Source organism: Wyeomyia smithii, chromosome 2 (genome assembly GCF_029784165.1).
Source record: "Wyeomyia smithii strain HCP4-BCI-WySm-NY-G18 chromosome 2, ASM2978416v1, whole genome shotgun sequence".
Classification (NCBI taxonomy): domain Eukaryota; kingdom Metazoa; phylum Arthropoda; class Insecta; order Diptera; family Culicidae; genus Wyeomyia; species Wyeomyia smithii.
Window position 1 is genome coordinate 116,805,082 of NC_073695.1, and position 26,846 is coordinate 116,831,927.

Genomic DNA, 26,846 nt, shown 5'->3' on the forward strand with positions numbered 1-26,846 from the left:
CTAATATATTAAGATAGTTTTGATAAGTTTGATCAATAGTAATTTTTATTGGATATTAATTTAACACCTTAACAACCTTTAACAAGGGCGATTGCATTAAATTTGACCAAAATTTTTCAATGAAGGTTGACAAATAAAACACAAATTATTGTAAAAAGGTTAGTCTCGTCATGAGATTTTGTCAAAAAACATGTCTCAATGGAACAATGATATATGTACTGCTCAATTTTTGACACACCCGATACGATTGACTTCAGATGTGATTTTATAAACATTTCAGTTACTAACAAGAAACATGTACTACAAATAACAAAAGGCAAGTGATAAAAACGGAAATCTACGAGACAGTGTAGTGTGAAGTCATGAAAATACGCATGTGTCATGGATGCCGTCTAAAGCGACACAAAACAGTGAAAAAAATATTTCTAAATTTCATTGCAAACATTTTCTCAAAAAGGTTTTCAATGCATTGAACCAGTGGGGTGAAATAGATCACTTATTACAATATATTTCAACTAAGGTGTGGTTGAAAACGTCTCCGCCAACCACACTCGACGCCTGGGTTCGAATGCCAACGCCGACATAGGTGTCGATTTTTGTTTGGGGTGGCTTGATCCACTCACAACCAACCCAACGGGTCTGGATTCAATCCTAGCCGACACCAGGAGATTTTCTGAGACGAAAAATCTATTGGATCACGCTTTCCATCGCATGAGGGAGTAAAGCCGTTGGCGCCGGTCCGCTAATCAATGGGTCGTAAGTTAGGGTCCTGGTGGAGTCGCCTCCCCGGGTGTCCGTGAATGGCACAACAACAGTGGCGGAAATAAACCGATGGAAAACAAGCGAGAACAAAAAAAAATATATTTTACAACTAACTCGCTTCATTCGAAAAATGACTAACAAAAAAACAAACAAACAAGTACTGGTATGTGCCCAAGAAAACCTATGAGTGAAATATCTATCGATTACTTCATGAAATTAATCCAAAAACTCTGTATGTAACAAAATCTTTCTCGTGCGAAAGAGTTTTTCAAGTAGAACGAGCACGGTATTGGCAGAGCCGGATTTAAGGAGAGACTCGGGCCCTGGGCTCCATATTTTTGGGGCCCCCACAAATCGAGAAAAAGTTTTTTCTCAATCAAAAATGAGACTCAATCAAAAGTTCGATTTACAGCAAGAAAATTTGAACAGACCATTCCAATCCTTCAGTGTTAGTTTTTCGCGAGCGTCAATATAACAACTACATCCAAAAGAGTTCACCTTGGATTCTCTTGGAATGACACATATTAACACACCATTTGAATTGAACCAGCGCGCATGGGAGGTAAAGCAGAGAAAGAAAATAACCCACAAGTTTTTTTAAGCATTGCAGTTGCTTACTTGTCCGAATCAGGGATACCAGATGTGCTTTGCAAAATGCTGATTTTCAAAGTCAGTGTGCAGATTTTATTGACCGCAGATGTATGTAGTTTTTTCCTAGTTTCTGTAGATTATTGTCAGGGTCGCCTTATATTTGCGCAGTCTCAAATTGTGTGCAAATTTTGGCCTTTGGATCGATTTTCATCAATTTCAGTAGGATTTTTTCAGATATCAAGAAAGAATTTCCGCAGACATCTTTCAAAAATATCTGGCACCTCCGGTTCAAATCTCGTACTCGTACGTTAAAAAAAACGGTTTTGTTTTGTTGTGGGGCCCCCACTCAAAACTGGGCCCTGGCCTTCACAAATGTAAATCTGGCTCTGGGTAGGGTAACGGGGGTATTTTGGCCCACATGCATATTTTGGCCCACCCGGTAACATTTTATCAATGAACATAAATTCAATGAATATTAGAAAACTATGCATGCAACATTGAATAACACACCTAAGAATCATACTACACTATAATTTTCGGCGAAAAACTGGCTCTATGTAGTGTTATTTTGAAATTAGTTCATACATATTCAAAGTCATGGCTGAGTCAACCCAAAGTCAAAAGGAAGTGGTAATATACAAGTCAACGTCTGGAAGCTATTGTAACATATGTATGCTTTTGAAACAATTCGTTGTTGTAGTAACATCAATAAAATGTCATAGAAACAGTTTGTATACTCCAATTTGTTGGAAAAAGTTGAAAAAGTGGTTGAACGCATGGCCGAAATATGTTTGCCTCTTTCTGAAGCAAACATATTTTGGCCATGCCAAGTTTTGACATCTCCCTTAATTACCGTTCGGCCGTTGCACGTGAATAAAGAAGCAGCTTGTGACAATTTACAGGTAATTACTTCTTAATTTATCACATTTAACGATATGAAATTGTATGAGAATGCCTGTCAAACCGCTATAAGCCAAATCACTTCATTTTTAGATGCCTAAAATATACAAAAATTCACAGCAGAAGGATGTTCTCCTCAAACCCACTATATTTGCTCTAAAAATACCGATGATGATCTTAAATATAATTAGTCCGAACTATTACCATACACATCTGTAGATATAAAGGTGGGCCAAAGTAAAAATTTGGTGGACCAAAATATGTTTTTATTACTTCGTAGAAATTTTGATATTTCTAGGATATTTTCCAATATATTGCATTGTTGAACGGTGTATATTAAAATAGACACTTAGCTTTACACAATGGTATAATAGAGTAGGTATTTATGTTGAAAAATTGTGTTTGTTTTTAATGAACTGTGCGAACACTTCCCAAAGCTGGCCAAAATACCCCCGTTACCCTATTGGTCAATGAAAGTTTTTTTCCGCTCACGGACAAAATACCATGAATTTTGACAGATAGCATTTGTCTATTCATTGCCTATAATGTAAGCAATCTCACACAGATATTGCGTTCAAATGAATTTTTTCCACCACTGTAGCTAGTCAGTGTAGTAGTGTAACTGTCATTTTTTTTTTGTATGGCATTATGTAAGATCGTTTATGTAATCGACTCTGCTTCACACGTTTCTTTTAATAGTTCAATCGAATCCGAATTTCATTATTGCCTTATTGTATTTTCGAATCCAGTGAAATTGAATCAATCCAAATTCTGTGAATTGTCTTGGAATTCACATTTCACATCATAACACCGAATAGCGTCTGTAAGCGACAACAATCTACACTACGAGTTATCAAAAAAAAATTTAAAACCAGATCATCGACGTAAATGAGTCTGGAATCGCATACTGAAGATAAGGAGCCCCAGATTACTGCCCTGCTGTAAACCAGATTTGTTCTTTAACAATGGTGACGGAGTGCTGATATCAGACTTGTCAATTTTGTTTCACTTTGAGAACAGTACAGTACCAATACAATTATAAGTATTCCATTTTAAGTACCGTAAACTGGGTTGACTTTGATCACTTTTTTGATTGTATCTCAAATATTTTCAGAATATACTGAAAACAATATTCTTTGATATTTTCAAAATAAGTACTGGCATGCATTGAAAAAGATTCAGTCACTACTTCAAAAGTTTAGCAACAATTTTGCTGTTTTTAAATATGCTCTAAAAATTTTACACCAATAATCATTCCGGGGTGACTTTGATCACTTCATTGTTTTGATAAATTTGGAGTAACACTTTGCTACTTTCACTAAATTGAACAGCCTTAAACGACTTAAACGAGTTTATAAATATGGAAAGCAATTTGGGGGCCATTCACATTCTACGTGAACAGTTTATAATGGCGAATGTCCAAGATTCATAAAAATTTTTTAGAATATATATGAATGATTATTCACTGAGAGAGAAGGTGGTCTAAAATCGTCAAAAACTAGTCCACGAGGAATATGACTTATGAAATTGTCCAAATTTGCATGTTACTTCACGTCTTGGGTTTTTGTTAAGAAGAAATATGTAATACGCTGTGGAGAAAATTGGGACTCAACATTTATATAATATTTGTTCATCTTAAGAACTAATCTGGGAACAAAATAAAAACACTTTACGTATTGCAACTTGTTGTTTTGAATCTGCTTGAACCAATTGTTTGTATGCAACAAAAATCGCCAAAAATACACTTTATTTTCAAATAATATTTTAGCATGAAAAACACTCTTTAAATAGCAGGAAATGCATGAATAGTAGCAATGCGAACATATATCCACACAATCAGTGAAGATTACGGCAAATCCCAAGCACTACGAGCGCTTTTTTACCACATTTTCAGAAAAGAGGTATAGTGATCAAAGTCACCCCGGTGATCAAAGTCACCCCAGTTTACGGTACAAAAGATACAAAAAAGTTTGTCCTGTGGATTTATGGCATACATAACTGTCATTTCATGATAAAAATCGATGAAAAAATAAACTTACGCCAATAGGGAACCATTCAAATATTACATAACGCGGAATTTGGCAATTTTCAATACCCACCCACCCCCATGTAACGCAATTCTACATGTTTGCCACATGCAATATAACGCTTCGCTGAATACCCCCCCCACCCCTGAGCGCGTTATGTATTATTTGAATGATCCCTAGCGGATGACAACTAAAATTTTGGATTTTTTTCAGAGTCTCTTACTCAAAAACAGACACGACCAGAGAGAAATGAGAGTATGAACGTGTAAGCTCTCTCTCTCTCCTCTTTATGCTAGTTTTTGCTTTGTTTTTGTATGTTTAATTTTTTTTTTCAAACTGGTGTCGAAGCGAGAAGCATTTCGCAAGTGTATTGTCAAGTTCTATGAGCTACACAAAAATCTCGGCAAAAAGCTCATGGCAAAATAATAGGAGACTGGCCAAGATAACAAAAGACTGGCAATAAGGCAATCCACGAGACAGATGCGATCAGCTGATTTCAGTCTGTTTTCAACTTATGAGAGCTTTATGTATGTCCGATCGGTCTTAACTTGGATGCAATCCGGATCCAGAAGCGTGAAAAACAAATGTTATCCGATCGGTAGCTCTAGTATCGCGAGTGCCAATCCTGAATACAACAATATAAAATCACTTTTGATATTATTGCCGACATTAAAATATTTCGGTTTTGGCCGTGTTTTGTTTTTACAGCTTGAAATACAGCAACAATAACAAACGTACAAACAAAAAAACGTCACCCGTGGATTGCCTTATTGAAACAAAAGATAATAGAAGACTGGCCAAAGTAAAAAAAAAATGGCAATAGAAACGAAAGCATAAATTCATCAGAACAAAAACATTTTATTTCAAATTCATTGAATTTCACTATCTCATATCACTTTTTTAAGATTAACTGGTCAAGTTCAACTGTTTTGCCCGTGAGCTCAACCACTCGCCGCAGACGATCGAGGATTATTTATTTATTTATTTGTTTATTTCTTTTAACGGGGCTTCAAAACACTTCCGTTATTTAAAGGTTATACAGACGATCGAGGAACGCATTGCACGAGGCCTGCATGTGCTCTTACGGTATTTTATCCCAAGTTATCGCTAGATGTCGTTTCAGGACACCTTATGTTTTTTTTTCAAGCTGACTTCGAGTTCCATTATACTGCAAACGGCCAAGTCCATAGGGTTCTGGTTCGGGGAACTCGCCGACCATTCTGAGTTCTAAATGAACCCTGGAAATTGTTTCGTAATCCAATTCAGTGGCACTACGTCGAGGATTCCGGCAGGTGTCACCACATTGCTTGACGTCCTCCTCCATACCGTTTTTTGGTACGTCCGGTCTCCAAGTATCTATTGACTGTACGGTTTACAAAACTTCTGCGCAAACATAAATCGGACAGCTTACGAACTATGGCCTACTGCCGTTTTCCAGTTCGGAACAAGGCAACCATAGCACTATATTTCTGCTCGAGATCCATTTTTCCGGATAACACTCGATTACAAAAGTAACACATTATTCCACTGACAGTCAAGACATAATGTAAACAAAGTGACAAGAGGTCGGAAAAAATTACTTCTTTCTTATCTACACTGCCGCTCATGGCAAGTCCGTCCCAATTGCATTTTTGTCAATTTTGAGTTTATTTATGGAATCAATTCCTTCTTATGTCTACTTTCGATAGAACAAATATTTTTGAATACTTCGTTCTGAGGAACTATGAAAAAAATAGCAAGTCGGTTTGTCCCATAGCAAAAGTGATCGCAAGTCGGTCCTTTTGCAAAAATCTTCGCAATTTAACCCCACAGCCAATAATGATTATGAAAAATGTAATATTTACCACAACTTGTGGTCTTCAGGTTTAGAATTGGATGTACCAAGTGATATTCGATAGGAGGTTTGATTGAATTTTACACGTTCTACATCGTGTGGCTCTAGCTGATAGTACAATGTTTTCTTCAAGACAAAGTTTCCACCAGTAGCTTCTTTCAGCTGTTGGTTGTTGACAATGAACGCTTCAGGTGTGTCACTGTATTATTAGTTAAAGCATTCTTGAGTAAATACTACTTTTCGTATTTTATCCGTATTTTATGTAAAGACGTGGGCCAGAATTGTAACATTATTGTCGTGAATTTCGTTTTGAAGAACTTGTCAGTCATATCAAATACTTCGGTACGCTACTTAACTGTTTTTTAACGGAGCAAACATTTTCCTAAGCTATATTTGTGCTTTCATATTTGCTTCCACTTCTACGTCGAAGCTGTCCACCGTCACGAACGTGTGACCGCTCTCAGGAAAATTTAGAATAAGTTACCTACACTGATTTCGAATTTATCAGTAGTATCAAATGTAAAAACAAAATCTAATTTTATTCTGAGCGGCGCAGTTGGTACATTATGTTATGCTTCTCACAAAAAAACTTGTTCAATAAGGCACGAGAGAAGGTCATTTATGAATTGACCAGCGATTGATTCATTCCAAACGCAAGCTATAGCACCGCCATTGATTTGCAGTAGTTTGTTTTTCATCACCGGTCGTAGCCGGCTATGGGACTGACTTGCTATCATTCTAGCTACGTGCCGTAAAAGTGATCGCATGTGAGTCCCAGCTTATGATTTTCAACAAATTTTGGTCAAATTTCGGTGTTTATACAAGTTTTATGATGTAAAAGTGTTAGATCGTCGTTGCAGTACTAATTTCTGTTGATGGTCTTGATTGAAAAAGCATTTGAGTGCCAAATATCACCCAAAGCGTTACGATTTTCAATTGCTGTTTTCTCGTCAGCACCAAAACGCAAATGGGACGGACTTGCTATGAGCGGCAGTACAGGTTGACGAAAAAGTCCGGTCACACAGGAAAATCTCAATATTTCAAAGAATAAGAAGAAAATCTGAATCTGGCTTTCATAGCTTTATTCAGTTACTCATAAAGATACTTCACAGACGATATCTCGGAATTACACCACCTTTCTCTGATCGAACCAGCTTCAGACGTCTCGGAAAGTCGTCGCAAGCGGCGCGCTCGTGCTCCATCGACATCTCGTCCCAGATTTTCGTGATAACTCGCTTGAATTGCTCCAAATTTGTTATTTTATAGTCGTTCAGCTTCGACATCATGTATCCCCACACGAAATAATCCAGTGGATTCAGATCCGGAGACGACGGAGGCCATTCATTCTTCGAAATGAAATCGGTCAAGTTTTTCTCACACCACGACTGAACAACCTTTGCGGTGTGGGTTGGGGCGCCATCTTGCTGGAAGCAGTAGTAATTGTCTTCAAACAATAGTTCAGCTTGAGGCAGAACATTTTTATTCAAAACCGTGTCCAGGTAGTAACCGCTGCGTTTATCGATGAAAATAAGAGGCAGTTTACCTCTCTTGCAAATGGCTCTCCAAACCATCACTGACGTCTTATTTTGGAACCGGGAAACGTTCAGCTTGTCCGCAGAAGCTTGCTGGAGGCTCACACTCCAAACTCGATCATTTTGGCGATTGACTGTTTGCTTCAAAACGAACAGCTTCTCGTCCGAAAAAATAATCTCGTCATCTGCGCGCCAACCGAGCAACTCCCGCGACCGTTGTCCTTTGTAGCTTTGGTAACCCCAAGAACCACCTGTTTTTTGTACGGTGTTGCGCAGAAGCAGGCGGATTGATTCTCGGTTCATTTTAAGGTTCCTGGCCAGCTTCCGTGCAGATTGGGCGGGATTCCGGCGAATCCGGTCTCGTATAATCTTTTTCAGCCTTGGAGTTCTCACAGACCTTGGTCGTCCAGATCGTGCCTTGTCCTCGGTGCCTCCGGTCTCTAGGTACCGATTTATGGTCCGGTACACGAATTTCCGGTTGATTCCGAGCGGTCATAGGTGTTTGAATATGTGTCCGGGTTTGTACCCTTTCACATATTCAGCGGTAACAGCTGCTCTTAACTCTGCCGTGGCTCACAACTCAATGTAAACAAACTGCACAGAAACGAAATTCTGCCACTTTGGGCAGCAAAGTTAACCCTTTCATTTGACATATAGATGGCACCAGAGAGATGCAACGTGTAGGCTACAGGCGACCCCAAAGAAGTGTGACCGGACTTTTTTGTCACCGTGTAAATCACGGTTCGAGCACAGTGATTCGATTATGAAGATCTTTTTTTTCGGAGTAACATAATACTAAGGCCGAATAGAGCATCATTCACATTACACCGAAGCACGTTTCTGAACAACTACTCGACTCCATTTCTTACTCACAAAAATTACATAGCATCGAATTTCAAACAGTTGATTGGTAGAATCAGGAGATGCATTCTAAAAGTCGACGTGAAGTCTGTTTATTTGTTAGTAAATTATGGGTCTTCATGAGAAATGAATCAGTTTTTCTAAAAGTACATCTAGCTTTTTGACAGCAATAGAAAAATACCTACTGAAACAAACCAATGAAATTTTCATAAAATCTAGTTCTTACAGATGTTTTCTCTGTCTAGTGATTAATTTTCATTAACATAAAATTTATTTTTGGTGCTGAGAACATCTTGATTCTACGATTGCATGTCACCAACAGATGCACATGTACACATTAGAAGTGAACCACCATTATGGCTAACAGGTGACAACTACAAATTTTTTTTGGGGCTCTTCTACTCCACAATAAACACGCTCAACGAGGAATAAGAATAGGTATATGAAAGCTGATTCCATTACTTCCAAAACACGATACCAATGAAAAGTATGTGTTTTGGCCAGAGAAAATATCATCACAGCACACCAAAAAAACACAAACGTTTCTGAACAACCACTCGACTCCATTTGTACCCCAAATACGCAACCCAGCCAGTGTCGTCCAATCGATTTTTTTTGGGATTTTTTGGAGATCAACGAATTGCGAACAGTTGACCGGTAGAAAAAAAATCACAGGAGGGTTGTGTGCAAAGCCACGACCGCAAGGTTGAAGTAGAATACTTTTACACAGCTCTACTTACGGCTGTAAATTAACCTACGGCCGGCGTATCGGTTCGCGCCGCTTATCGCGTTTAGCCTGGCAGAGGCCTAATGCGCACGGCCAACACAATAGAAAGGTGTTTTCACATTGAAAATTAGACACGGCTTTACTGGAGTAAGTGTTGACAAATGCATCTACCGCTAATACCGCCGCTATCGTACGAAAAATGACGCGCGTCTAAGAACACCCGAACTGTTCCGCCGTGCCGCTTCCATTTACTTCCTTATTACATCGGCCTTAGGGAAGTAACGGCTGCACCTATCGCTGAGGCTGTTACCATACTGCTACTGGTACCCAAAGCTACTAACTCTTCAAATTAAGTGTTTTATTTGTCCTCAAAAGAACAATTGTTCAATTCAATATCGGATATGATGCAATCGCATCTCTGTAATATTACCGACAGTAATATTCTTCTAAACAAAATGATCCTACAACTGCGACAATATGTACTACACTGACGGATCACTTCTTGATGGGTCCACTGGCTTCGGTATCTTCAATAACAATTTAACCGTCTCCCATAAGCTCGATAATCCTGCTTCTGTTTACGTCGCATAATTAGCTGCAATTCAGTACACCCTAGGGATTATCGAAAAAATGCCCACGGACCATTATTTCATCTTTACGGACAGTCTCAGTTCCATTGAGGCTCTCCGATCGATGAAAGATGTTAAGCACTCTCCGTATTTCCTGGGGAAAATACGGGAACATCTGAGTGCTTTATCCGAAAAATCTACTCAGATTACCTTAGCGTGGGTCCCTTCTCACTGCTCGATACCGGGTAATGAGAAAGCGGACTTTTTGGCTAAGGTGGGCGCAACAAACGGTGATATTTATGAAAGACCAATTGCCTTTAATGAATTTTTCGCATTTGTACGTCAGAATACGATCATCAGTTGGCAAAATTCTTGGACCAAGGGGGAACTGGGAAGGTGGTTACATTCCATAATCCCCAAGGTATCGACGAACCCGTGGTTCAAGGGGTTGGATGTAGGTCGGGATTTCATTTGCGTGATGTCCCGGCTTATGTCCAATCACTATAGATTTGACGCGCATCTCCGTCGTGTTGGGCTCGGGGAGAGTGGTATCTGTGCCTGTGGTGAAGGTTATCACGACATAGAGCACGTTGTTTGGTCATGCCCTGTATACCGTGACGCCAGGTCTAGATTAATAGCTTCCCTGCAGGCCGAAGGTAGGCAGTCGGCTGTTCCTGTTCGTGATGTCTTGGCAAGCCGTGACCTATCCTACATGTCCCTTATATACGTTTTCCTGAAATCCATCCACGCCCCAGTTTAGTCCTATCCCCTTCCGCCTACATCCAACCAAACGACAAGAACACGTTAAGACCCCGGATCCGGAAACAGCAACTAGACCCGCACGATACTCTCAGGCCCCGAGGGAGACAACCCAATATGCCAGTCCGTAATATCTTGGCCCAGCAGCGGAACATATTCAATATGCTGCTTACCTATGGCGATGGAAAACCATCAAACAACAAATCAGTGTTTTTCATGCAAAACATTCTAGCTTAAGTTAGATTTAGTTTCAGCTCGTAGTCGGCAGCGAGGATAAAAAATTTGCTCTTAGTTATTAAGATACTTTAGAAAGTAAGCTACCAGATATAATTGGCGCCGTTTCTTTCTTTCTCTGTGTGCGAGAAACAAAATCAAAACCGCGCACCGAGAAACAAAAACGAAAATTTAATGAATGCTCATTAAGAAAACTTGCAACTCTTTTTATCAATAATTTATGATACTAAAAAGAACCTGTTTTGATCTAAATGAAATTTCTAGTAAATAAGTGTTCATTCATAGGCAGTAATTTTCCCTCGATCAATAAAGACTGGCTGAAGAAGTTAAAATCGCTGCTGTAAAATCAAATTCACAACCGTGTTCGTTAAGACGTTTTAATATTTTCAATGACAATAATAATCTTCTATAAACACCCGCTGTAGTTATCCACACACATGCTATAACTATTTATACACACGGTTAAACTATTCATACAAACGCTGTAGCTATAGTTTTTTATACACACATGCTAAAGCTATCCATACAACTATCTATACACACGCATAAGCTATACAACCATGTGCTATTATTATCCATACATACGCTATAACTAATCATTACACACGCAGCAACTATCCACACACACGCTATAACTATCCGTACACACGCTGAAGATATACACGCAATAGCCATAATATGCTACCCATGCTAATGTCTTACACACGCTATAGCTAGCCATACACACGCAACAGCGCCATCCCTATCATCGCAAATGTCATAGCAATGCAGATGCACATACGCTATATATGCACACTGCACACACACTAAATGGCGGTAGCTTTCCTAGTGGCGGTGCTGGCTCGTGCAGATTCTGGCTGTTTTCACCCAACGATATCTGAATTGGATTACCGCTGGTGGGGTCCAACTCAGATCGAAGGGGAACCGAACTAAATGAAGAAATGCAGCCGCCCACTACCTCCGCCGCTGCTGCCTGATACCACCGCTCTGGTTCTGCTGCAGCTCAGTTTCGCCACTGGAATCAGCCACCGCTGCTGATTATTCAGGACCGTTCTAGTGGCCTTCCACTTGGTAACTGATGACTGCTATGAGACGACGCAGGCTGTTATATAGCCAAATGCAAAAATCCATCCGCGAGCAAAGGACAAGCGAGCTTGTGATTGGTTGAATGTGCACGACTTTTAACATAACTTTTATCTAGTTTAGTATCGAAAACATATTTCAATTATTATATGACAATCTTGCGCAATATTTCCCCTATCAATCAAGCCATTGGTGTTTAGAATCTGTTCAGTGGTAATGATAAAAGAAGCATTTTAAAACGGTGTTGAAACACCTGTTGCAGCTACCGAAAGCGAGCTCGTTATTGGTTGAAAGCTGCGAGACTGCTTACAAAGTCAGATCGGTTGTATCCGTTAGTGTCGACTGTGCTTGTGAAGAGAGGTAGTGATTGGTTGCTCGGTATGATTTAGACAATCGATGTGATTTATCAATTTTTCAATAGTGTATCTCGAACAATAGGTTATTTTTGTTACATAAATTCAACCGTAAAAGAATTTCTGATCGGTTGATGCCAAAACCTTGAAATTCTTAAAAGAAATGGCTGATATATAAGCGCTCAAAACCTGACCACTTTTCCCTGGTTTTCCCTGGTTGGATTACTAGATTTTCAAATTCAGGAGCCTAACTTCGATATAGACGTTAGTCCAACGTCAAAACCGCGCTGCTCCTGAGACGTGGTGACCAACCACAGGCAAATGTGCTGCTGCTAAGGAAGGACTGCTGTTGTCGCTGTCCAGAACTATTATGAGCGGCTCCGGCTGGAACAGGCTCTTATATAGGCCAAATAGCATGTTTTCAATTGCAAGGTATATGATCCTGTCGACCGTGCTTGGGAAGCAAGCATATAACGACCAATCAGAGGTCGAATTTTTCGTTTTGACAAGGCTTGACTATTTTCAATAATACAATAGTGTGAATAATAAAATTACAATTATCTTGTTTTGGGAAGAATCTTAGAAGATTTTCCAATCTATTGCTGCAAGAACGAAGGAAATCCATCGAATACTAACCGATTTATTAGCATTTGAAATTGGACATATTTTTCACTTTTTTCGGTTTTAGATTTTCATTTCACATCCCTATGTAGCCGAACTTCCTGAGAGAAGTATTCTACTTCAAAAATGATGATGTCTAATAACACGCAACTATAAAAATCACTGAAACTCCAAAGCAGTTCAAGGTTCTAAGCTTTGGGCTTAGAACACGCTTGAATTGATATAGAAAAGCAAATTCAAAATTTAACCGAAAAAATCTCAGATTTGGGTCGGGCTCGGGTTCCACAAAAAATGAACTTCTTATGTTCATGCTTGATCGATTTTTTTTTGTTTAATTGCAATTCCCAATTGTTCTCGATTAATTCGATAATCATTGAGCAAACTCATTACATACTATGCGAACCTTTGAGTTCAATGGATAGTGAAAATTGAATATTCATCCAACTGCTAACCAGGCCTTCAATCAGACAGTAAGACTGTAGAAATAAGAAACTATGCGAAAAGTATGAAATAATTTTTACAGTGTTTGCTATACCTTACCAGGAGAAACGCTAGTTTTTATTGAAAAACAGTACTAGCTTATTTTCTGCCATTAGGTACTAAATAAATAATTCCTTACCATTCAAAAAACACTAAATTAGAACGGCGAAGCAACCTGAGCCTGAAAATCAGCTTAATAAAGGATAGCAATATTATAAGCAAATTGTGGTTGCATGGTGTTCTTTGTAATTTGTGTTCATCTTCGTTATTTTACTACGCCAAGCGTTGTTCTGTAATATTTTCACCAAAATACAATGCTTACTTCAAGAATTGATCTCTTCTCCAGGGGAAAATGTTTAATTTTCATAACAAAAGTGTATACATATTTTCATCCGACTTAATCCTGGAAAGATAATCATATTTTGATATACGTAAAAGGATAATCATGCGTCATATTGACTCCCGACTTTTGAACAATTGAAATTGCAAATTTTCCTTCATAAATTACCAATGCATGGTCATTATGGTGTTAACACATTATTAAACAACAAAAAACAGAATTTAGGTTTTGATATTTCTTTATTGATTAAGAAAAAACGAGAAAATGACGCAAACTATCTTTCCAGGGTTCAAAAGGTTGAGTCTGATCCGTCATTCCTTTTTCAAATCATACAAAAGCTCTCCAATTGAAGTATCTCCATCATGTTTTCATTTCGATAATCAAGAATCATGAAGAAATTGTTGGAAGTAGGTACAATTCATACAATACTCTATTGTAAGCATATTCAAGTAAACCCTCAATGTATAATCGATTAACCGACACTTTGTGACCAATGAAAAAAAAAAACAAAGATTGGTGTATTTATTTTTTTTATTCTGACTTTTAGATTCTTCAAAAATGTTACTCAAGAAAACAAAATTCTGAATTTTTGTGAGTCAGAAAGTAAGAACATTTTGAAATTTAAACTACCTGGTCTAGTTAAATCAAATTATCCACGCCCCCTCATTCACACCAATCGACACCTTCACTTATATTACGCTGTGTTCTATTTCCTGTCCTCCGCAGACACCAATCGCCATGCTGCGGGGAATCCTTCTGCTACTGATTGCGCATGACTTGTTTGGGTGGGATGCTGTTTTTGCGCAAGATCCATTACAGGCCACACTAATACCACCAAATCACTGGAAATTATCATCTCAGTCTTCGCAAGTCATGGCCTCCACTAGTAAAACTGAAGATGCGGCTGGAAAAAGCATAGTTGTGAACTGGAAGCTGACCTGCCAACAACTCTGCGGGTAAGTGTTACATCCTTCGAAATAAGTTTGGAAACAGTTGCCTGAACATGCAGGGCTGGAATATATGTCTCCACTACGCTATTTTACATGCGCTACGCTGGAAGATTAATTAGTAACAGTAATGGTCTACTGCTTGTGACAAATAGAATTACGAGAAAAGTGTTTGATCTAAATGGGAAAAGTTAAATTGTGTGCCCTGACCATGATATTTCGATATGTGTGATAATGACGTGTAAGAGTGATTAATGGTTTTTTAAAGTTATATCATGGTTGGTAGATATGGTAATGTGCAGTACTGGTGTTATAAATTAGTGCATATTCTCTCATATTCAGTCATATACCTACATACAAATATGTCAAGTTCACAGGTAATCCTACCTACTTTTCGTTGACAGGATGCACGGCTGCCGTTGACGTCAATCTCTTAAACCTAGTACCATGGAATGGGGCGAAATTGATAACTTTTCATAATATTTTCCCAATAACTCGCTTCATGTTGATTTTTACTGAAATATAATATCTATTGAAATGAGTACTGGAATGTGCCCAAGAAAACCCCAATGTATACTAGTGAAATTTTTATCGTTTACTTTATAAAATACATTTGAGAACTCTAAAAGGTTCTATGAGATGAATCGGGGAGGAATTGATCATCCATGAAATCCATGCATTCTATTGGAAACGTGCTATTATTCGATATGTACATGGCGAATGATGATTTTTAAATTAAAATTCACAGCTACCTCAGAAATAAAAATTACGATTTCGGGTTAACATTTATTCACTTCGGCTCACGAGATGAAATTGTTCTATTTGATCATCGTTCGGCCAAATTTAATTCGGTTTGTTGCACAAGGTAAAAACTAGCTCTGGAATTGAAATTTTTGTAATTTTTGTAAAGTAAATCAACAGTATTACATTAATGATATGGTATAATCATTGTTGATTTTTTTTGTGATTTTATCAAACTTTCCTCAGTTCTTCAAGTTTAATGTAATTTACTCTTAATTCAACTCACTTTAAGTAATTTGAATAGTTTTTTGACATTTTGAAAATTGTTTGATCAAATTTGATTGAGTTTTGACGGAGTAAGAGATACTCATCGAAAATGTATGCAATTGCCACGGGTTAAGTTTACAGGTATGCGAATCTTTTCAAAGTTGTATTTGAGAATACATAAACATTACTTAGTGTTGTAAAATCGGTATTTTTTGGTCAGTACTTTTTATCACGAATGTTCAGGTGATATAATCTATCCTACTGATTAATTTCACCTCGTTCCACGGTACCTTTTATGCACAATGACCTAAATACAGTACAGCTTAATTTTAAAGTTAATACCTAATGAATAAGTACTATTATGTATGGACTAGACGACTTCTTAAACGATATCGATATCAAGAGTTACTTTCACTCTAATCTGATTGAAGGTGCAAGCATTACTTAGTATCTGAGCTTAGGTGCCAACATTAGGTACGCTGCGACAATTTGATCCTCCTCTTCATGGGACAGAGACTTTGCAGCCAACTATTAGTAAAATTGCGGGGTTATGGAGTTGTTTTTACTAACATTAACAATCTTTCCCGAGTCGCGACTAGAACATACGACGACTGGCTTGTTACAGAGTAAGGTCATGTATGTAGTGAATTGATCATATATGGTGAGTAATCACATGTATCAATTTTAAGACCATATAATCATTGTGATTTGCCTTGTTCGCACTATAGCGGATATCATGTGATATCGCGTATCTTGATATCAGAATCCATAAATCTAGTTGTCGCGCGGGATTGGTGATATCACATGATATCCGCTGTAGTGTGTGACGGGTTATTTATATAGTTATCACGAGGTTAATTGGGAAAGACATAAAACTCAGGACAATTACGGGGCTAGCGCTACGATCCTACAGACAATAACAATCTCTCTCGAGCCGAGACTCGAACTTACGATGACTGATTTGTTAGGCCAGCATCGTACCAATGAGGTATACAAGGTGAGGAACAAGAAGACATTTGTCTGTATTAGTGACGAAAAAAAGGTAAACAGAAGCACGTGTTGGGGTTGTGACGTAGTTCTCGGTCAACGAGCAAATGACATTTTAAACGGTATTCCGCATTGTTTAACGACGCAAATAGCCATTCTCAGCCGTAAACTGTCATAATTTGTGAAAATTTTTTGAAAAAAAATACCGATATTTATTTTTGGACATTGTTTTTTGACTTCTACGTCATCACTGTTAACAAAAGAGAAGCCCTTTAAACCCGAGACTCAAACCATCTCCGTACTTTTCTATATTCCATTGGCATCGTACCTCGACTAGAGACTGTGTTATAAAGAGATACGCAAAGCGAAAAGCTGTAATAATGGCAACCCTGTGCTAATAATCTTTTGAAAACAATTCTGGCAACCACATTTAATTTCGCATGACTTTTCATACGCACTGGAAAGTGTAATGAAATTCCGAAACATTGTAAGGTACTGAGTTTCAAAGCTTGTTTATACATTTTTTAAATTTTAAATGCCTCACTCATAATACCAGCATAACGAACACATTTTCCGTTCAAACCATAATTGCACATGGTTCACAACATTTATACTGATTACAATACACATTCTGTACGAAAAGTAACACTCCTGAGTTTGTTTACTTTGCACACTTGGAGCTTCGATTTGACGGTTCACTTGGAGTTTTCGACCTCACTCTTCGCGTATCTGTTTATAACACCGTCTGTACTCGAGACCAGCTGGGAGAGTTGAACCAATAATAACAATAAAAAAAAAAAACAAAAATAATAACAAAACGGATTGAATTTTTTTTTTCGTTCCCTTCTAATTTTCAACATTCTTGGGGGGGGAGTGACATAACACTGAAAAAAAAATGCAACGGCCTTATTGAGATTTACAAACATAGCCTCGTAGCCTCAAGGTTACAGAGTCCGCTTTGACAAGCGAATGGTCTACGAGTTCGAATTTCAGTAGAATGAAATGAATGTTCGGTACCAGAGAGACTTTTACACTTGGGTTTATCTGTGGAGCCGTTCTTAAACCACGTAGTCATGTTTTGATCAGTTTTTATACCCCCCGTACCCCCCCGTAGTCTTTCGTGGTCTTTTGGCCAACCCTCCCCTCCCCTTGCGACTTTAACCACATGGTTTTTTCAATTGTCAAGTGCCAGAAATTCACCTAAAATTTTACATTTTTATTATTAAACTTTTAGTGCACTGGATTCTCTTTTTACGTGATTGATGCGTGCGCGCAAAAAAGAATCGCGTATAAAAAATCGCGTAATTTTGAACAACTCGCGTAAAATTCGCATAATTTGGAGCAATTCGTATAAAAAAGATCGCGTCGTTACAAAATCTATCGCTATGTAGTAAGTGTGTGTGTATATGTGTGTATGTGTATGTGTCTGTATGTATATGTATGTATATGTATGTATGTGTGTTACATCTTGGCTCATAAACAACATTTTTCATGTCGCGTTATCGCGTAATTTCAAGAATTTAATAATTTAAAACTAATAAATTTAGTAATTTCACATATCGCGTAATTTCAAGAAAATCGCGTAAAAAAATCGTGTAAAATAAAATCACGCAGAAAAAAGTCGCGTAAAAACAGAATTCAGTGTACATTTCATACTTCTAAAATTCAAAAGCTTGATTCTTGACTTGGTGGTAACGATGAATTAGAAGTCAGGAAAAAAGACCACCTACGTGCGTGGTCTTTCGTGGTCTTTTGACAAACCCCCCCGTCACCCCTGGTTATAACCACGTGGTTTAGGAATGGTCCCTATCGAGCCAGTTTCCAGTAAGTCAACCGTCCTCTTGTTGCAGTGATCAGTTATACAATAAGAATAAATTAAGGGGGTTAAGTCTGGGTTACTTATTGTTGCATAGTGGGGAAGGGGGGGGGGGGGTTAGTTGAGATCGTTACGTAACTGTGATGTTTGCGCAAAATTGTAAATTTGGAGGGGGGGACAGGTTGTCCAGCGTTACGTAATTTTAGGGGGGGAGTCATATCGAACGTTACTTATCGTTACATAGGGGGGGGGAGGGGGTCTGAAATCTAGGTTTTTAGCGTTACGTAATTTGTGTACGACGCCTTAGCATGCTTTAATACGGGACTAGTGAGTTGCGATAGGCGTGATGTTGTGGACTAGTCGATTTGTTTTATCTTCGCATGGTGCATTGCATTTCAAATTTGTATGGAAAAACTCATTTTTTTCTAATAACAACATATTAGTAGACAAAAAATGTCGAAGGTTCATTTGTTTGATTTAAGCTGTCCGATTTAAGATTAAGATTGTTGTAAATCCACCAAAAAAGAAATCTGGCGTTCCTAAACATCTTTCCATAATTATTAATGTTGTTTAGTTAGGCAAACTAATTATTCAGTTTGATTACCGTCAGCTGCAGATAAAAAATACTGCTTGGTGAAAACTTATATCTTACGAGTATTTATTGCAAAATTAGGGAATATATTTTCTTAAATTTACTTTTTTAACTGATGCAGCGTAGTTAGTTTCAAAAATTATCTGGATAAAATGCAGGTTGCATTTGTCTTTCGTATCTCAAAAAACCTCACGCGAGCAATGCGAAATTTCATGTAATAAGTGTTAGAATACAAAAATATCTGATTTTTTAAAACTTCTGGAAAACCTATATTGCTAAAAATGTTGGCGAAACGTCTTTGATTAACGTAAAGTGATTGGAATGGTTGCTATGATAGTAACCAACATAGATCACATATTTGCAAATCATAGAAGTACACATCCTTCCCAGCTGGTGCCTATGCAAATAGCATGAAATATTGGAATAATAATGTTGGTATACAGTTGAATTTCGCTCGTTACCTAAATTACGGTTACGTTTTAGTTAAGCTAATAGGGAAATAAAAGAAAAGTTGAGCTCACGTTCGTTAGGCTTTTCGCGATGACGACTCTGGTGATATTTGTTTGGGTTTTGCATACGAAAAAGAAGAAAGGAAAGGAGTTCGCGTGGGTGCGAATAACATTTAAAATCACTTCAACATTTATCATCACGAAGAGCCCAATAAAGTCAACCCGATGCATTTTTTAACGCAGTAAGTAGAGTTTATTAAAATAAGAAAGTTAAAGGTGGTAGCACAGACTAACAGACGTAACTCTGGAGCCTAGCTCCATCGCCACAAAAAACGTTCATTTCAAATTTTCAATCGAATAACACTCATCACGCGAAAACGTCGTCTGGGGCGCTGTCATGCGATCTCATACATATTTTGTAGTCCCCCATTTGACACATGCAGTAACGCTGGCGCTGATGTCAAAATACATGACGCAGCGCGAACACGACAGCAGATGGTGCTAGTGTTACTAACGTAAAGTACTGGAATCATCCAAACGATGATTTTATTGAAAATTTGTTCGACGTGTTATGTCTGTTAGTCTGTGGTGGTAGTGTGTAGAAGCCACCACGTGGTCGACTACGAATTTTCAGCGTCACTAGACTCGGGAATAGTTAATGCGTTATCTATGAAAACACTACTTTATGTTTTTATCACCATAACAAACATAATGATATGTTTTCACAAGTGATGCATTAACTATTAGCGAGTGGTAAGCATTTGAAAATTCGAAGTTGACCACGGGGTGGCCTAAAGTCGGCCATTCATGGCTTCGACGCACTTCCACCTAAAATGAAACCGAATATGAATCAATCGAAATCATATTTGAATCAGGTATTTGATAAATAGTATTAGTTATCTGAATTTGGATTTATGCTGTTTCCCAAAACGAGGAAAACATTCGACACTCTGCGTTTTTCTTTGCAAATTCTGATACCATCTATGATAACAAACGAACCTACAGCAATTTAGGGAACAAATGATTATTGAATGAATGTTAGAAATTAGTACAAGCAGTATTATACATAATAATTCTAGAATTATAGAAAATAAGTACTGGTATGTGCTCAAGACCCTCAGCTGGTCTCGAGGTACGATGCTGGCCTAACAAGCCAGTTGTCGTAGGTTCGAGTCTCGGCTCGGGAGAGACTATTAGTGTTAGTAGGATCGTAGCGCTGGCCCCGCAATTGTCCTGAAAAATTAACAGTTGGCTGCGAAGTCTGTGTATAATAAACAGAAGGTTGAGTTCCGAATCGGAATGTAAGTACCAAGGCTTTGCTTTGCTTTTTTATGTGCTCAAGAAAACCACTATGACTATTGGTGAAATTTCTATCGTTTACTTCATGAAATGAGTTCGAGAATTCTATAATGAGGTACTATGAGATAAATCGGGGCATAATTGATTACCCTTGACCCATACATTCTTTTGGAAAAGTGCAATCGATATGTTCATGATGAATGATTTCTGAACTGAAAATATCAATCACAGCTAGTTTGGAAACGAAAATAACGATATTCAGATTTAGCTTTTTTATTATCTTTTCGAAATATATACATGAAAAATAAACTACATCAATTGTTATTTGAAGACATTATTGTTTTGGTAGGGTAACGGGGGTATTTTGGTCAGCTTTAGGAGGTAATTGTGCAATTTATTAAAGAAAACACGGTTTTTACAACATAAATATCTGCTTTATCGTACCAAAGCTCAAAAATTGGCATGGCCAAAATATGTTCGCTTTAGTCAGAGACAGACATATTTTGGCCATGCCCTAAACTACTATTTTAACTTTTTCCAAATTGTTAGAGTAAAACCTAGGACAGGAGAAAGGCAAAACTGTTTCTATGGTATTTCATTGATGTTACTACAACAATAAACTGGCAGCATACCTATATGTTACAATAGCTTTCGGAAGATGACTTAAATATTACCACTTCCTTTTGACTTTGGGTCGACTCAGGCAAAGTTTTGAATATGTGCAAACTAATTCCAAAATAATGCTACTATAAAACAATAATACTGAAATGTAGTATGATTACTAAGTATGTTTTTTTTTTTCAAAGATGCATTCATAGTTTTCTAATATTCATTGAATTTATCATGCGTAAAATGATTCCGGATAGGCCAAAATTGTGCTTATTACGGGAGTCACTTTACGGTGGAATCGGAGTGAAGTGAATACAGTTCTATTACGGGACTCACCTAAGAGAAAAAAAACGTCGCAAAGTGACATCTGCCGTGAAATCTGGGTTATTATGAGTGTCATATCACTGAAGTGAAAACGGAAAAAGCGACGTTTCGCGTGGAATTATTCCACGACCATTTTGAACGGTGAAGATGGGGGAGGTATAAAAATCGATTGATTTGTGATTTAATGATAATATATCTATCGAATTTATTTTCCAGTAACAGAACGAATCAATTTTTTTTTTTTGAAAAAAAATCGACTCTCTGGGACTTATAATTTTTTGAGCTGCGGCCAATGGAACGTGAGGGAAAAAAATTACCTTCGAAATTCGTTTAGTGGTAGGGCGCAAACATTTTCGTCTTTTTGGAAAATGTCCTCATACACAATTTCAGCGCAATCGACTTTTTGGGAAATTTTCGAGCTGAGAAACTCCCTCATTTCACTTGTCCTATTCTCACATCACTTTATTCTGCCAATCTCACTTCACGGAGCTATTTTTTGTCACCTCACTTTAGACGGAATCGGAAATAGGTCTTAAAAAGTGGAGTGAGCGTGAGAGTGCAATTTATTTCACCGTGAAGTGACTCCCGTAATAAGAACCAAGAAGTGGGCCAAAATACCCCCGTTACCCCGTATGGTTTACCATAATTCGATTTGTTAATAAATACGTTAATTAATACATTAATGAACAGTTTAGAGTATGCATGTTGAACTGGGCGATTGTAGCCTCTAGGTTACAGAGTCCACTTTGATTGACATGTGATTGGTCATGAGATCGAATCTCAGTAGAATCAGACCGTCCGGTGGTGAACTTTTACGCATGGGCTCATTCTTAGACTGCTCCCATTTCCCTACTCGACCCTTCCCTCACACTAAATCTCAGAAAACAATCATACACAGTAAAATAAATACCTCTCTTTTTTTTGTTAGGGAACTAGAATTACGTTGTCCATTGATGTGAACTTTTATTACAAAAGTTCACATCAATGGACAACGTAATTCTAATTCCCTAACAAAAAAAAGGACGTAGTCGGCACCGTTATCGATCTTATACAAAAATCGGAAGCTACAGAGTTGTTGTACATTGAAGATAAATTTATCCCAAATTAGCCATCTTATGGTGCTTCTTTGTGCAACTTTACTAGCTCAGATCCATTACAGAGGAGCAACTACGAAACATACGGTCGTTCAAGCTCAAACTGAACATAAAATATTGTTTTAATGATATACAGAACAAAACCCTTGTTCCTACATTCAAATGAACGAAATGTAATAAACGTGTCGTTTCAAATATAAAAAAGGTTTAAACGTGATATAATCGAAACATCACTGTATCACATATTTTTTAAATAAATGACAAAGGAGGTTTTTAGCTCTGAGGATTTAGCTCTGATAAAATTAGTTGACTCTTTTTTATGAACATATGCTAAATATGTTTTTATAAACATATTTTACACAGCACAATAATTTGCTGGAGCGAGTAATTATTTTTCTTCAATTCGTTTATTTCATTAGTTTAGAAGTGTGCCGGGTCCTTGAACGATCGCTTTTATGAGTATTTTGTTTTCAGTGCAAACGGGAACGTTTTTCTCAAAAATTGCACGTTTTGAGCGCTAAAAAATGCATTACAAATTTTTTTGCGGCAAAATGTAACTGTATGTTTCAAAAAGCGATCGTTCAAGGACCGGCGAATTTTATAACGAAACTTTTAAAAAAAATGAAGGAAATCGGTTCAGAAGTTTTCCCGCAATCAGGATCCGTCATTTTCCGGAAAAAATTATTCCGAGATAATCGCGTGTGAAGTTTCAAGTTTAGCTCACGCGGCCGTGGCGAGGCGCGTTGCAAATCGCTCTAACTTTCTTCCTATTGCTCAGATCTTTGTGAAAATTTGTGGAAATGTTATCAAGATGTTGTATTTGAAGATAATGTAATAAATTTTTTTCCAGTTTTTTGGAAACTAAAAAGGCATATAACCCCTTAAATACACCCATTTTTCATTTATTGTGTTTGATGGATACGACTAGTCGATATGACTCCATTTGCATGCGGATCGATTTCACCTAGATAGGCAAATCGTATATCCGGATTTTAATGGCATCATCTTCGTTGTTCATGTCGCTTTACGGTATAATTTCTATTGTGACAACTAAATCGTTAATTTGAACAATAAAAATATATACTTCAAAGTACGGTACTTCAAAATGAAGTGAATCATGTGCGGAATATTAATAAAAATCTAACGAATTTTTAATAAAATAAGATTCGATATAGAGTATTTGATCCATTATTTATCTCATTAAGCCGATATTCACTAAGAATGTACGAATTAAACACCAAATTTTCACGAAATCATTGAGCAAATAAACAAAATATGTTTACATGCTTTTATAGAATCGACATGCATTGGAAATTTAGTAAACTTAGCTAAATTAATCCTGAATTTTGTAAAACAAACCATTTTCCACAACGCTTCCATATTCATCTCAAAACTTAAATCACTGCTCAATTATTCATCTCACGACGCCCCCATAACCATCGCACTGATAATTATGAATGAATCACACTTTCATGAATGAACGTAACCGCAAAGTAGGTTTCCTTGGTATCTGCTGTAGTTGTCAATTATGCCGGAATAATCCAACATTTTCAGTGTATTTTTTTCGTATTAACAGAAACTGATTTTGCAACTTTTGATTATCTCAAACGCAGTGAAAACAGATGAAAATACATACAGTTGAAATTTAGGATTTCTAAAAGTTTCTCATACAATTCTTTTAATGAAAACTTGTTTTTGGAAATTTGAGGTGAACATTTTAAAGATAAAAGTATTCTTAGTGTAGTGAGTGATTTTGTTTAGCAATTAAAATAAAGAGTGGTCTGCTAATGATGAAAAAACTTTGGTTGGCTGCTGAACGAGTCCCGTTGTAGCCGTATTTTGTTTTCTGAGGTAGGTGATTAAAATAAATGTGTTTTCGATGTGCAGATGCCCGACTATTATATCAAATTTAAAGCTTTTGAGTGAGATTTTGGGGATTTTACTTTATGAGAAATCTAAAGTGAACCAAGAAGAATCCATTCCATGGATTAGTAGGCTGGTATAGTTAGAAAATATGCATTTTTTCCTGTTTTAAATTGTGTTTTCATGTTGTATAAGATAAATATATGGGCTGAGATAAACAATGCAACAGTTCCCCATAATTTGACGAATTGAAAAAAAAAGTTATATTATAACATGTAGCGTCATTATTCACACGACGAGAAAAAAAAAAACATTGCGAATCAGCGAAAAAAGCATAACATAATAAAATAAACTTAAACAGCCAACTAAGTGAATTGAAATAATAAAATCAGTAATTTAAAAACTGTTATTTTGTTTTGTATTTTTTTCTCAGATCGGGATACGGTGGACCGGCCTGTGGGCCAGCCTGCTTAGAGCGGGTGAATGGCAGCACGGAGAATATATTCAAAATATCTAGTAAGGTTGAATATGAATTATGTCCAACGTTGTGTGGACAAGGCCTCGGTAAGTCATTCCTATTATTTAGATTATCACTACCACGCATTGTGTATTATTGAAAAGTTAAAGTGCTAAATTGATATCTGAGACAATTTTCACGTTCACGTCACGTCACGTTCGATCAATAGTTACGCGTAATCGTCAATTTTTTTAACTATAAAAAACTAACCGTCCTAATGATAAACGAATCTTTGAAATATATTAAACTGTCAAGTGCTTAACCTCGATCAATTCAATATATTGGATTACAGCACAAAAATGAACATTTCAACAATATTAACGTAGCCATCTTTTTGTTAAATTCAAATAATGAAACATTCGAAAGTATCTATCGACAATTTCTGTAAACAGAACTTTTCATTAATTTGTAATTTTTTCGACCTATGTGAAAATAATCTATTATTTTGAAAATCCACAACTTTATTACAGGTACCAAAAAATGTGCTTGTGCGATGGAAACACAAGCTAATGGTAGCTTCCAGGATCGCAACGAAGTATGCAGCATGTTCTGTGCGGTTGCCAAGTTCCAGCTGAACGGTTGCAGCCGATGCGGTGGTGATCAACTCTCCGACCCAGCCACCGACTCCGGCGTCCAAACTACAACGCCAAATTGGGATGAACTTTGTTCAGTTTGGTGTAAAATGGGTGAAGGCGGGACATTATGCAATTGTGATCTACCACCTTTTATTTAGTAATGTGTTATTAAGTATTTTTTCTCAATTTATATTTTTCAATAAATATAATTTCTGATTTCTGAGATTTTGATATTGTTTTATTTTTGAATTGTTTACAACTAATGACAAATAACAACATATAACGGTCGTAACACATCGATCTGAACTTCATAATATTATTTAAAACAGTAATAAATGTAAAAAGTCAAAGGGCTTCCAAACAAATGTCACTTCTGAGGAGAATATATCATAGTTCTGTACAGAGTGAAAATGTTTCCTCACAAAATTGACTCTTTTAGATAGGATTGATTGAAGATAACATGCTAAAATATTATTCGTTGAATACTTAATACCTTCCAATTTTCGCTTGGAAATGGAATAAAATGAACTCCAATCTGATAGAGATAACTCTATCGAATGTCAATTTTCTTTTAGTATTAATTCTATGATGAAAATATTTCTAAGTTTTTCCTGAAACGTTGAAGATAGAATTCTGATTTCAATAATCGAAACAAATGACAACGTTATGTTTATATGGTACAATCCTGGAAATCTAATAATCTAGTAACATCAACCGCAAAATTGAATATAACTTGGGCGATTCGATTAACATCGATTGAGAACCTGCTGTAAGTGACAATAAATAACGTTAAAGATCCATATAGTTCAATAACATTATCGTATAATATCTGCAGATACCATTACTATAGTTGCTTATAATATCGTGGTTTGAATGAATAAGCGCTGGTTTACAGTAAACCCCAAATGTCGATAATGCATTAGGAAAGCATAAATTTCGATTGTTCTCATCAGACATCACAAGATAGGGTACTAATCATTAGTGATTACGTAAATTCTATATCTTGCGGCAAGTAGACTTTGAATAAGGATATATAACTGCAAATTGTTATGTAGAAATCAAAATTTGTACACTAGCAGATACAACATTAAAA

The 26,846-nt window shown here is 37.0% G+C and overlaps 1 protein-coding gene across 3 annotated transcripts; it reads left to right on the forward strand.

Moving 5' to 3' along the window:
• Positions 1 to 25,978, forward strand: LOC129722709 (uncharacterized). Of its 3 annotated transcripts, none has more exons than XM_055676391.1 (4): positions 1 to 158; positions 14,400 to 14,629; positions 25,095 to 25,225; positions 25,649 to 25,978. In XM_055676391.1, the coding sequence occupies exons 2-4, from the start codon at positions 14,412 to 14,414 to the stop codon at positions 25,909 to 25,911; spliced, it is 612 nt and encodes a 203-aa protein (XP_055532366.1). In that variant the 5' UTR covers positions 1 to 158; positions 14,400 to 14,411; the 3' UTR covers positions 25,912 to 25,978. The 3 variants fall into 3 exon arrangements, with proteins under 3 accessions (XP_055532366.1, XP_055532365.1, XP_055532364.1); XM_055676390.1 differs by lacking the exon at positions 1 to 158 and adding an exon at positions 878 to 925; XM_055676389.1 differs by lacking the exon at positions 1 to 158 and adding an exon at positions 2,115 to 2,255.
• Positions 25,979 to 26,846: the final 868 nt, after the last annotated feature.

Excerpts from the sequence above, each read along its gene's own strand:
- LOC129722709 (XM_055676389.1), top strand. The coding sequence starts at position 2,130 with ATGGCCGAAATATGTTTGCCTCTTTCTGAAGCAAACATATTTTGGCCA. Across the intron at positions 14,630-25,094 it reads ACCTGCCAACAACTCTGCGG|ATCGGGATACGGTGGACCGG; the intron begins GTAAGTGTTACA and ends TTTTTTTCTCAG. Across the intron at positions 25,226-25,648 it reads GTTGTGTGGACAAGGCCTCG|GTACCAAAAAATGTGCTTGT; the intron begins GTAAGTCATTCC and ends ACTTTATTACAG.